Source organism: Dromiciops gliroides, chromosome 3 (assembly GCF_019393635.1).
Source record: "Dromiciops gliroides isolate mDroGli1 chromosome 3, mDroGli1.pri, whole genome shotgun sequence".
Taxonomy (NCBI): domain Eukaryota; kingdom Metazoa; phylum Chordata; class Mammalia; order Microbiotheria; family Microbiotheriidae; genus Dromiciops; species Dromiciops gliroides.
Window position 1 is genome coordinate 59,699,540 of NC_057863.1, and position 12,614 is coordinate 59,712,153.

Here is a 12,614-nt window from a genome sequence, read left to right on the forward strand (position 1 = left end):
CTCAATCTGAGTCTAGCACTTGTAAGTTGGGAGATGGTTAGCAGACTTCTTTAGTGGTTCCTTGGAATTATGGTTAGGTCACGGAGCTGATAATTCTGAAGTCTTTCAAAGTTGTTTGCTTTTAGAAGGCTGTTTGTTCTTATTGCCTTCATTGTTTTCTTGGTCTGTTCATTTCACTCTCCATCAGCTACATCACTTACAGTTCTTCCAAAGTTTCAATGTAAGTGTCCACTTTTAGTATTTCTTGCAGCACAAAAATATTCCATTACTTTCCTATACCAGAATTTGTTCAAACATTCCCCAGCTGATAAACACCCACTTAACTTCACATTCTTTGCTACTACAAAAAGTGCTTAAAATAGTTTTGCACAGATGCATCATTTTCCTTGTTCCTTGATCTTTTGGGGGGTACAGGTCTAGTAGTGGAATCACTAGGTCAATAGCATATGGTGCTGAACCAGAATAGTATAAAAACTGGCATCTCCATGTTTAAAGGCTATTCTCAACAAATAGCTAGAGAAACCTTGCTTCTTGGGTGGTCTTGGTCAGTGAGAGGGGTAGACTTGGCTCCAACAGCACTCCAAGGTTCCACTTCCAACAGTTCCCTTTTGGCTTCTGGTGTCCGAGTGGGTTAGGGCTGCACGTGCTATATAGAACGAACCATGAGGTGGCGTGTCTAGAGAGGCCCCTCTCTGCACTTCACTCAGTGCTTGAGTCTCATAAGTAGTCGACTCATTAGGTGCAAGCAACACTTAGCACAGTGGCTTGTACATGGAAGATCTTTAAAAACGTTTTAAATTGAATTGATCAGTCTTATTTTTTTTTAAAGATTCTACATTATCTTTATTACCTGTGGTATCTTAGGGAAGTCTTTAACTGACAGGTTTTTATCATCTAAGAAAAGGCAATACTTACAAATACAAAAGGGAATTTGACACATATCTTCTTCTCTTCCTGCCCGCCCCACCCCAGCTCATTATACAGAATAGCAAAGAGTGTGTACATGTCTTGCAGGGGAGTTATAACTCAGTCTACTGAGGATACTAAATAGTACAGCCTACAGGGTAAGTAGAGTTGAGTAAGGTGAGGGGTGGGGCCAAAACTAGTGGGTACAGTGAAATTAAAGGCTGACTGGTAAAAAGCAAAATTTCCTCTAAGCAAATGAAAGGCTGGAATATATTGAATGCTTGTTAATAATTTGACATTATTTTTATTTTTAAAATTTTTTTCAGTCAATAAACATTTATTAAGCACCTACTATATGAAAAACAATTTTCCATCAGTTAAGTTTCTTGAGAGAAGAGACTGCATTGTTTGGTCTTTGTATTCCCAATGCCTCCCACAGAATAAGTATTTTTTGTTTGTTTGGTTGGTTTTTGTTGTTTGTTTGTTGTTTTTTTTTTTTTTTGCAGGGCAATGAGGGTTAAGTGACTTGCCCAGGGTCACACAGCTAGTAAGTGTCAAGTGTCTGAGGCCGGATTTGAACTCAGGTCCTCCTGAATCCAGGGCCAGTGCTCTATCCACTGTGCCACCTAGCTGCCCCAGAATAAGTATTTAATGAATATTTGTTGACATTGTGGACATTGAATTAGGGCTTCACCAAAAAAAGAAATGGGCTGACCTGGGAGGAAGTGAGCTCCCCAACATGGAGGATATTCAAAAAGATACTAGATAACCTCTACTTAGAGGTTTTATAGATAAAATTCATGCTTAAGGTAGAAGTTGAATTAAATGTCTTCTCATACTCCTTCCAGCTCTGAGAGTCTATGATTTCTACTGTCTTTCCAAGATCTAATTACAATAGAAGCATAATGTTATGTCAAAATGTCCCAATTAAACCAGGGGCTGGAATAAAACGTACCTTTGTTCTGTGTCAATTGATGACATTGTTTTTAAAAAGTGAGTTTCTCTCTCTCTCTCTCTCTCTCTCTCTCTCTTTCTCTCTTACTTCTCCCCCTCCCCTTCTCTCAGTCTCAATCTTCTGCCCTCACCCTGCACCTTACTCAACTAGGATTTTGTAAAATGAGGGGGCTTGGTCCAGATGACCTCCATCATCCAGGATTTTATGGACTCTTCCCATGGACCTGGGTTAACAGTTGTCTCATCTTCCTTGTCACTTGCTTCTGGACACACTCCATCTACACTTTCAACCTTCTCCTTAAAATATGGCATCCAGAAAAGCACTACTGCAATCAGATGTGATCTGAATGGTAGTGTACTACCCCAATGACATTTATATTGTGCTTTAAGATTTATACAGCACTTCATATACATGAATGATATGGCATTTGATCTTCCCAACAGTCCTATGAGGTAAGTGCTACAAGCTTTACCATTCCCATTTTATAGATGAGATGACTGAGGCTCAGAGAGGATATTATCCAGGGCCACCCAAGAAGTGAGTTTTAGAGGCAAGGCTGAAACTAGATTTCTCATGACTCCGGTTCCAATACATATCCCACCGTGCCATGTTGTCTCATGTAATGAGTTACCGTTACATTGGGGCTTCAACATGTGCTTTGTACCCACGATTTTTTATCGCGTATTTTTAAAAGAAATTCTAGGACTTGACATTTATCCCTAATAAAAGTTCACTGCATTCGTTTTTAATCAAGATTAAAACACTTATCAAGAACTTTGATTTGATAAATAAGAGTTCTTCCTCAACTTTATCTCATTTTCAAATTTAATAATATATCTTCCTTACATTATTGAAAAAAATAGGGTAACTATCATAGGACTCAGAAGAGAACTGTATGAGATGCCATTGAAGAGCTCTCTCTCCAAGGGGACATATGATCTGTCAACAAGCACTTGTTAAGTGTTTACTATGGGTCAGACATTAGGCTGAGCTCTGAGGATACAAGAAAAAAATAAGTCACTGCCTTTAAGCAGCTATGCTTTAATGGAGAAATAAATACATAGGTAGACAGATGGATAAATGTGTGTATATGTGTCTGTGTGTGTGTATTCAAAATAAATATCCAGGAAGTAAAAAGGCTCCAAATAGCATCCAGAATCAACTCTACATTCTATCCTACTCTACACAGTCTTTGCTATGCCCATGCTCACTATTCCTCACATACCCTAACCCATCTTCCACAAACCCTACTCCGTCTTCCATCTCCACGCTTTTGCAACCAGGGCAGTAAGAGGATGACTTTGGAAAAACAAAAACCTATGAAGACCCATTAAAGAAATGAGAATATCTGGCCAGGAGAAAAGGTAACTTTATGGATGGGACAGTCATCTTTACCCAGCTAAGTAAGTCTGTCTAAGATTAGAGTCAATCAACCGATAAGCAATTCCTAAGTTCCTAGGATTTAAGATTTATAAAGCACTTCATATACATGAATGATATGCCATTGGATCAAATGGAGATACAAATTTGGTCAACAGTCCCTGCCTTGCAGGAGTTGTTTTCACCTCTGGAATGTGCCCCTCTCTCCATATTTTCTACACATATTTTTAAACAAGGTCATCAGAGAGTTCCTTAGGTGGCCGCATCAGTTCACTGGGTGTACCACCTCTACCCAAGCACCTAACCATTTATCTAAGCAGCCTTCACTAACATCCTATTCTGATGCTTCACTTGAGTTGTAAAGTCACTTGGAGTTCTCAAGGGCTAAGCCAGGCAGTCCTGTGATGTTAACTGCAATAAGGAGGAAGTCAGCTACAAAGCCCTAAGAAGGCTAGTCAAGAAGATAGACAGCCTATTTTATATCAATGTGCTTCATTGTGAACCCACTGCATGCCCTTAAGAAGAGTTCTTTTAGAAGTTTCCTGACTTTATTGTTGTCAAAGTAATTGAGTTGAGCGGTCCTATAAAAGGAACAACGTTAACAATAAGTACATACATAGTCTAGCACTTCATTAGATTCGGTCGGTGGCAATATGGCTTCACACCACATTCTCCAGAATCACATTCTGCACACATTTCTTCACCTACATATGCTTTTTTGCAAACTATTTTAAGTTTGCTTCTCTGCAAAACAGTCCTTGTGCAGACATTACCTCACCATGTGATCCATACTTGAAAACAAGCAAGGCCACGGGATTCTTACCTCGGTCGCGGAGGCTGTCTCTGAGAGCTCTTTCTAGCTGCTCCTCTTCAGTGAGCCCTGCTGTATAGACGTCATAGTTCCTTGGGACTTCTTGGTAAGGCTGCCTGTCGAATAAGTCCTCTTGGTATCCACGATAGCCTTTAGGAATCCAGATAAAACAAATAAAACATGTACAAATGCAGAATACAAAGAGTATTGTATGTATTACCTTAGCTGTTGATCACAGTGACCCTGTGAGAACTATGCTTATAATTATAACCATTTCATAGAAAGGGAAACTGAAGCCCAAAGAAGACTGAAGTGCCCACAACCGTGAAGCATTTTTTAAGAGTCAGAGGTGAGATTTGAACCAAGGATGCAGTACTCTTTGCACAAGAGTTTTAAGCATGGAAAGAACAAAACATCATTGCTGATCATAAGAGTGACATACTACTTCACCTTGCCAGTGAGGCCATTTTCTGATTTTAAATGTCCTAACGGTCTTAAAACTTAGGAATATGGGGGCAGCTAGGTGGCGCATTGGAGAGAGCACCAGTTCTGGAGTCAGAAGGACCTGAGTTCAAATCTGGCCTCAGACACTTGCCAACTCACTAGCTGTGTGACCCTGGGCAAGTCACTTAACCCCAAAGGCCTCACCAAAAAAACCAAACCAAACCAAAAAACAAACAAACAAAAAAACCAAACTTAGGAATATGTAGCTTAATGAGGAATATCTGCATGTAAATGTTTTTCTTTCTATATATTGAAGGTTGAACAAGAAGAAAGTGACTGAAACTGGATTTGGAAGGAGAGGAGAGGAATACATTGGTGCAGAACACTGAGATGATTTAGTGAAAACAAAACTAAGAAAAAGTCGGAAGGATTTTAATGCAGGACTGCATGGAAACTGAGGAATGGGCTCAATAATACTTAGTGAGCCTTTGTGACCCCATGGACAAAGAAGCAGGCCTGTTACCTGACTCATAGGTTCTCTCATGAACTTCAAAATACCCATTGGCCCCAGTAATAAATTTACCTATTGGATAAAGACTGGTTCTAAAATGTCTTTAAAACAAATTCAGAAGAATGCTGATTTTATTCTGCCACATAATGAGTTCCAAGAAGTATAGATGAGCAGAGAGAGCAGTCCAGGCATGAGGGACAGTCTGTAGCGAGGCAAAGAGTGGGGAGACATGATAATATATATAGAGAGAAGAGTAAGCAGACCAGTCTGGTGGGAGTGGAGGAAGGGTGATTACTATCATATTCTCTAGTCTATTAGATAATTACTTAATACATTTAGCATTAAAGAAGTGTCCTGGGGCAGCGAGGTGGCACAGTGGACAGAGACCCAGCCCTGAATTCAGAAGGACCTGAGTTCAAATCTGTCCTCAGACACTTGACACTTACTAGCTGTGTGACCCTGGGCAAGTCACTTAACCCCAATTGCCTCACCAAAAAAAAAAAAAAAAAAGAGAGAAGTGTCCCTTTATAGACTTGTACTATGTCAAAAGCATTAGCAGGTTAGCAAATGAATAATGATAAACAGCAGTTAACATTTATATTGAGATTTCTAGTTTACAAAGCACTTTGCCTAAAGTTTTTTTCTCCTTGTCACAACCATGTGAAGTAGCTACTTTTGTTATCTCTCATCAAAAATCAAAAATCAAAAATGCCCCCATTTTAATGAGGAGGAAACTGAGACTGAGAAGGCAAATGATCTGCCAAGGAGCTAAGCTGGTAAGTGCCAGGTCTGTCTCACTGCTAAGTTCATCCCTCCAGCCAGCACGTTTTCACACGTTGCTTTCCTTAAAAAAAGATCCCTTTTAGGCAACATTCTAGCAGCTTAATTAAAATATGTCCTTGAAGTAATAAACCTGTCTTTCTTTAAGAAGATTCTACAATGTAATTTTATTTTATTTTGTTAACTAATTGCAAAGCACACCAGCTTCCCAGAGTCAGAAGTCCCGGGTTCAAATACCACCTGGAACACTTGCTATCGGTGTGATGTCAGGCAAGTCATTTCATCTCCATGGGCCTCAGGTGGTGTGTGTGTGTGTGTGTGTGTGTGTGTGTGTGTGTGTGTGTGTTCTCCTGTGTGCTTTTCTCATGAGAAATAAGGGGGCTGCCCTAGAAGGTCTCTGAGGTTCTTTCTAGCACTACATCTGTGATGCCATGATCCTAATTTAGTCAAACTGTCTCCACTTATCCAAGTCAGTGAGGTTTTACTCCATCCTAAACAACTGAAATTTGTTTTCTTCCCCAAATGCCAAGTCTTACCACTACTATTGTTTAAGAAGGGGTGGGATGGGGTGATAAAGTGAACTCCATTTTCTAAGTCATCACAAAGAGCCTAGGGAAGTAGAAGGATCTGGACGTAATTTTTAAGAACCACAACCCTCTGCAAATCGACCTTCAGGCCTAGGAACCACCGGGGAAGTAAAGACTTCTCCTACTGTAATGGGAAACACTGATGAAAAACATTTGCTGCAGCCAAAGAGAAGTGAATGGGACAATCAGTGACCCACAGTGAACCCCTTCTGCACGTAGAGATCTACCTAAATGTCTGCTACTTAACTGGACTTGTCTTACTGCACGGAGTAGTGAGCTCTGAAGCTAGGCTTCATTTGAATTCATCATGATGCAGAGGCCAGGGACTTATACACATGGGCACTTAACAAATGGCTGTTGGATGAAATGATGACTCTTTTCTCAACAGACCAAACATCAATTTTCACATTTTACTCGAAAATCACAAACCCTTCCACTGGGGTGATCATTGGAAACACAATTAACATTCGACTGGGAACAGCAGAGCAATAACTAAGTTAGCCCTGAAAAAACAACAACAGCAATGAGCAAAATGCTTACCAATAGGAATCTGAATTTATTAAAGGAAGTCTAAGTATTCCCTGGACAGGAAGAGATGAAGCCTCCTTCCCTAAAGGCCCCCTCTTAGCCATTGTGGTGTGATAGAAAAGGCCTTGAACTTGGGGCACTTCCTACCCGTGTGGTCTTGGGGGAAGTTACTGAAACTCTCTGAACCTCATTTTCTAAATTTGTATAAACAGTTATCGTGAGGCTAAAATGAGACAATTTATGCAGATTACTTTGTAAACATTAAACCTCTATACTAATGTCAGCTATTATTATTATTTGGGTGTAGCTAGGTGGTGTATTGGATAGAATGCTGGGTTTGGAGGTCAGAAAACCTTAGATCCAATCTGACCTCAGACACATACTGGCTGTGTGACCTTGGACAAGTCACTTAAGCCTGTTTGCCTCAGTTTCCTCCTCTGTAAATGAGCTGAAGAAGGAAATGGCAAGGCACTCTGGTATCTTTGCCAAGAAAATCCTGTGAGAAAATAATGGGATTTGGCAGATACTCAAAGGCTCACCTGGAGGTTAATCTAAACTGATTGAATTAAGTGAGAGTGATTGACTTTGCTGATTAGCCTACTTCAAGTTCATTAGATTGTAAGCACACCTGGCTGGCCCTTAAGGAAGTATTGTTCTCAGAAGCTCAGGACTTTGAACTCAACTGGAGACCACCTTCAAGTCCAGTGAACCAATGGATTTGGATGACACCTACCAATCAGCTTGAAGCAGTGAGTAAGGACCGCCCATGCTCCAGACCTATAAAAAGCTTCCACACTCAGTTTGAGAGGAGTTCATGGTTGAAGCTGGCTCGTGGCAGAGGACTTGAGGAAGAACCAGACCAGGCTGGAACTCTAGGCTAGATAGGCCTTTTCTTAACTCCATGTGTTCTCTTTTTTCTAATACTTAGTATGCTTTAATAAATGCTTAATGCCCAAAGACTGGTGCTAAAGCTTCTCATTTAAGGTGACCACACGTTAGATTTTTTAGACAACACATTTAGATTTTAAACATCACTATCTCAAATGAGGTCACGAAGAGTCAGAGACAATTGAAACAACTAAACAACACCATCGCTGCCCTCATCGTCCTCCTCATCGTCATAAATAGAAAAGGCGTATTGAGCAGCTACCAGTGTCACTGATGACCACTTTTGTACTCTTACAAGAAGTTATTCTCTCACGAAAGTTCTTTCTTGATGTATTCTGGGAATTTTTGTGTCATTTGGGCAGGGGGCTTTTTGGAGGGAGATAGAATTTTTTTGTTGTTTAACATTCAGTTAGATTAAAATCTAAAATGCGTGAAATGTCTCAGATTATAAAGATACAGGACTGAGCAATCAATCTGTCACATACATTTACAATGATTTGAGACAACACTTTCTTGATTTAGAAAATGCCTCTTTCCTCATGTTATTTCTCATTCAAACATCCCAGCCAATGGCTTACTGAAATATAGTCTACAAGCCTGAACATCTGAATACTACAAAACCTGATTTTGGTACTCTTCAGACAAAAGAGGGAGGGGAAGACACTGAGGGACACTTGCAGCACCATTAGTCAAAGACTTGTATGATTAAAGGTATTATATCTGAGTCATTGATAACCCCGAGAATCTCAATGACATGTGTAACAATGGGGACAGGCCTTTGGGTACCAGGAACATTCTCTAATGGTTCTGCTGGTCCAATTAGCTTTCTTTTTATAGCTCTATAATTTACATTCCTGGAAAACGCTAAGATTCAAACACTTAAGAGAAATAAGTTTAAATTATGTTTAAAAACCAAACCTAGTTGGACCTTCTTTCATTGCAATATACTTTGGCACTATGTTAAAAGAAATTCTGGTTATCATTATTCGTTAGCCCTCCATCTGTTACTTATAGACATACCAGATTTTCATGGCAAAGGAGATCAAGAAACAATACCAAGATTAGAAAAATTGGTCGCAGATTTTTAAACATTCATGAGGTTCATTGGCTTAGAAAGCCTTTTTTAGCTGGGCATGGCCGTGTTAACAATATGTCTGTACTCAGGAGAGATCCACTCTTAAATGTCCCTTGGCTGCTGGCTGACACGAACCCTTTAATTTACAGGATGTTGCTTTTTGCAAAGCTATGATTGTTTCCTGGAGTCATTGAACTTTAGAGCTGGAAGGGACTCTAGCAATCATCTGGTCCAAATTCCTCCTATTATAGATGAGGAACATGAAGACCAGAGAGGTTAAGTGATTTCCTCATGGCTGCACAGTATTTGTACCTAAACCATATGAAAGCATGCAGATCTGGTGCTTTTTCTATGGAGTAGAGAAAGGGCAGCAAAAATGTTCCAAAGAGGGGCAGCTAGATGGCACAGTGGATAAAGCACTGGCCCTAGATTCAAGAGGACCTGAGTTCAAGACTGGTCTCAGACCCTTGACACTTACTAGCTGTGTGACCCTGTGCAAGTCACTTAACCCTCATTGCCCCTCCAAAAAACAAAAACAAAAACAAAACAACAACAACAACAAAATGTTCCAAAGAAGAGAATTGTGGCTTTTTTTTGCCTTGTTAATGGTCTGGTTTGTGGATCCTAAGCATCTTTCATGGGAGGGAGTTGTGAAGCAGGTTCCCTTTGTACAGAGGGGATAGGTGAGTCACAGAAGGTGCAAATAAATAAAATGGACCAATTCACTGTTAAACCAGCTTTTGGAAGCTATGACTTCTCCCTAAGAATCCATGTAGAGAGGAGAAAACATGGAGGATACAATCACAGAGTTGTAACAAGAAGGGGCCTCAGAAGTCATCATTTTACAGAAGAGGAAACTGAGGCCAGATGTCACATGGTACCACACAGCGGAGGCAGAATTTCAATCCAAGGCCTCTGACTGCAGAGCCCAAGTTCTAGTGTTGTTTGTAGTTGCTGTTGTTCAGTCATTTTCAGCTGTGTCCAGCTCTTCATGACCCCATTTGGGGTTTTCTTGACAAAGACACTGGAGTGGTTTGGCATTTCCTTCTCCCGCTCATGTGACAGATGAGGAAACTAAGGAAAACAGGGTGAAGTGACTTGCTAGCAAGTGTCCAAGGCGATATTTGAATTCAGGTCTTCCTGACTCCGCATCCAGTGCTCTATGCAGTGTACCACCCAGCTGTCCCTACCCTAGCCTCAGCTCTACTATAAATTAGCTAAGTGCCCCTGGACCAGTCACCTTCCTCCTTTGGGGTTTGGAGCTCTGTAATTCCCTCCTGGCTCCTGTGCATCATCACTTTCAGCAAAATCTTCATGAAATGCTGAAACTGACCCTTTCCCTGTAGCCATTCCTACACAGGGCATTGTCAGGAAAGGTTAAGAACAAACAAACCAACAAATACATGAACCTAATCAATGACCTCTGGCATTGTGTGGTCTGAAACAGACAATATAGAGGAAGGGGAAAAAGGCCTGTAATAAAGATTCTACAGGACCAAGAGCTATCCTTGTTCTCAACATGAGTTTAGTCAAGAACATGAAATCAATTGAGATCGCTCAATCAATCAATAAACATTATTAAGCACCTACTATGTCCCAAATATTGTGTTAAGCACTAGTACTACAAAAGGAGGCAAAAGACAATTTGTGCTCTCAAGGAGCTCACTATCTAATGCCTACTATACGACAAGCAGCAAGGTATCATGGGCAGAGAGGGTGGCTCTGGCTTCAGGAGAGACCCGAGTTCTAGTCATGTCTCTGACACATAGCTGTAGCACACCCATACACAAGTGCTACCCAGGGAACTCTCCAAGTTAACACATTACAGCTAAGCTTCAGATCTGTTTAGATCTTAGATTCAGATCTGCTTAGGGAAAGTCTACACTAAAGAGCTCTCTGCATAAAAGAACTCATAAGTCCTGACTTCAAAAATGAAGTCAAAGGCGGTACAGATGAACCCATTACTCACATCCCTAACCTGAAGTTCAAGATTTCCCAAGAGAAAAATTAATTTTCCCAGATGGAATTCCGGCTAGATAAACTCCAACTCTAAATCACTAAGAACACAAACCAGGCTGACTGAAACAGGCCCAAAGTTTTTCTGTTCTTGTTTCCAAAAACAATGGTGGTTCTCTGGATCTACACCAGCTTGTGAAAGTCCTTATGTCCTATTAACTACCATTTTATAAATAATAATAATGAAGAACTACTAGCATTTATATGGTGCTTTAACATTTACAAAGCATTTTGGAAATATCTCATTTTATCTCTACAACCTTGGGAGGTTTGTTGTTGCTGTTTAGTCATTTCAATCATGTCTGACTGACTCTTCATGATCCCATTTGGGGTTTTCTTGACAAAGATACTGGAGTGATTTGCAAGTTCCTTCTCTGGCTCATTTTACAGATGAGGAAACCGAGGCAAATAGGGTTAAGTGACTTGCCCAGGGTCATACAGCTAGTAAGTGTCCAAGGTCAGATTTTAACTCAGGAAGATGAAGTAACTTGACCAAAGCCTTCAAAGATAATGAAGAGAAAAGATAAGGGCAGAGTGTCTGCCTCCAGTCTCTTCCCTCTCCAATCCATATCCCCTAAATGGCTGACATATTGATATTCCTAAAGCACCCGCCTATTCATGTAAGCCCACTACTCAATGAGTCCCAGGGATGCCTCTATTGCCTCTAAAATAAAATACCAACTCAGCTGTTTGGGCTTTAAAGTTCTTTACAATGAGGCCACAGATCACCTCATGCATTCTGAATTCCAGCCCAACTGGCCTATTGGCTCTTCAAAGAATTTGCCATTCCATTCATTTCTCAGCCTCAAGTCTTTGCACAGTCTGTTCTCCATACCAGGAATGCCCTCTCTTGATCCTTGTCTCTTCTTCACACAATTCTTTATTTCTTTTAAAACACAAGGGACTACTGTGTGACCCTGGGCAAGTCACTTAACCCTCACTGCCCTGCCAAAAAAACCCCAACAAAACCACAAGGGACACCTACTGCAGGTGATCCCCCTCTCCCTCCCCCCACTGGAAACTACTTTGTATAAATTTGATATTCACTTTCCCCAAAAATTTATTGTGTTCCCCCAGTAGAATGGGGATGCCTTGAGGGCAAGGAGTATTTGTTTTGTGTTCTGTCTTGTATCCCCAGGGCCTAGCCTAGAATTCTGCACAAAGTAAGATACACATACACACACACATATATATGTATGTATATATGTATATATACACACATATATGATTTATTTTATATATATATATATATAAATGAATGAATAAAACTAAGACAAACATCTAGAGTTGGCAACACATTTAGCATGTGCTACATAGATCAGGGCTTCTTAAACTTTTTCCACTTGTGACCCCTTTTTCCTTGAGAAATTTTTACACGACCCAGGGTATAAAGGTATATAAAATAGGTATACGGAAACCTTTTACTTTTGCCAAATTTTTCTCAACCCCCATATTCAATTATTAACCTGGGGTTGAGACCCACAGTTTAAGAAACTAGGCTATAGATGAGGAGACTAACTTAACCTGGGCAAAAAGATTCAAGCTTGGTAAGAGTGAGAGAGAAACTTGGGCCAAACGGGACAAGTCCAAATGGTCAAAAACCTTAGAAAACTGCAGGGATGTTAGTACTCGATATAGCAGGAGGTGAGGAATGGGTTTCTGAGCAGAGGATCACAGGATTTTAAGAACTCTCAGGATTATCCAATCCAAGCCCCCTCATTTTGCAGATGTGG

At 40.4% G+C, this 12,614-nt stretch overlaps 1 protein-coding gene across 2 annotated transcripts in view; it reads right to left on the minus strand.

Annotated features, from left to right (window-relative positions):
* RHBDD1 (rhomboid domain containing 1) overlaps window positions 1-12,614 on the minus strand; it is a 180,904-nt gene that overhangs the window by 67,088 nt on the left and 101,202 nt on the right. For both annotated transcript variants that reach the window (XM_043995202.1, XM_043995201.1), the window contains one exon: window positions 4,065-4,202. In XM_043995202.1, coding sequence (XP_043851137.1) covers window positions 4,065-4,202 — 138 coding nt within the window. The remainder of the gene's footprint in view (window positions 1-4,064; window positions 4,203-12,614) is intronic.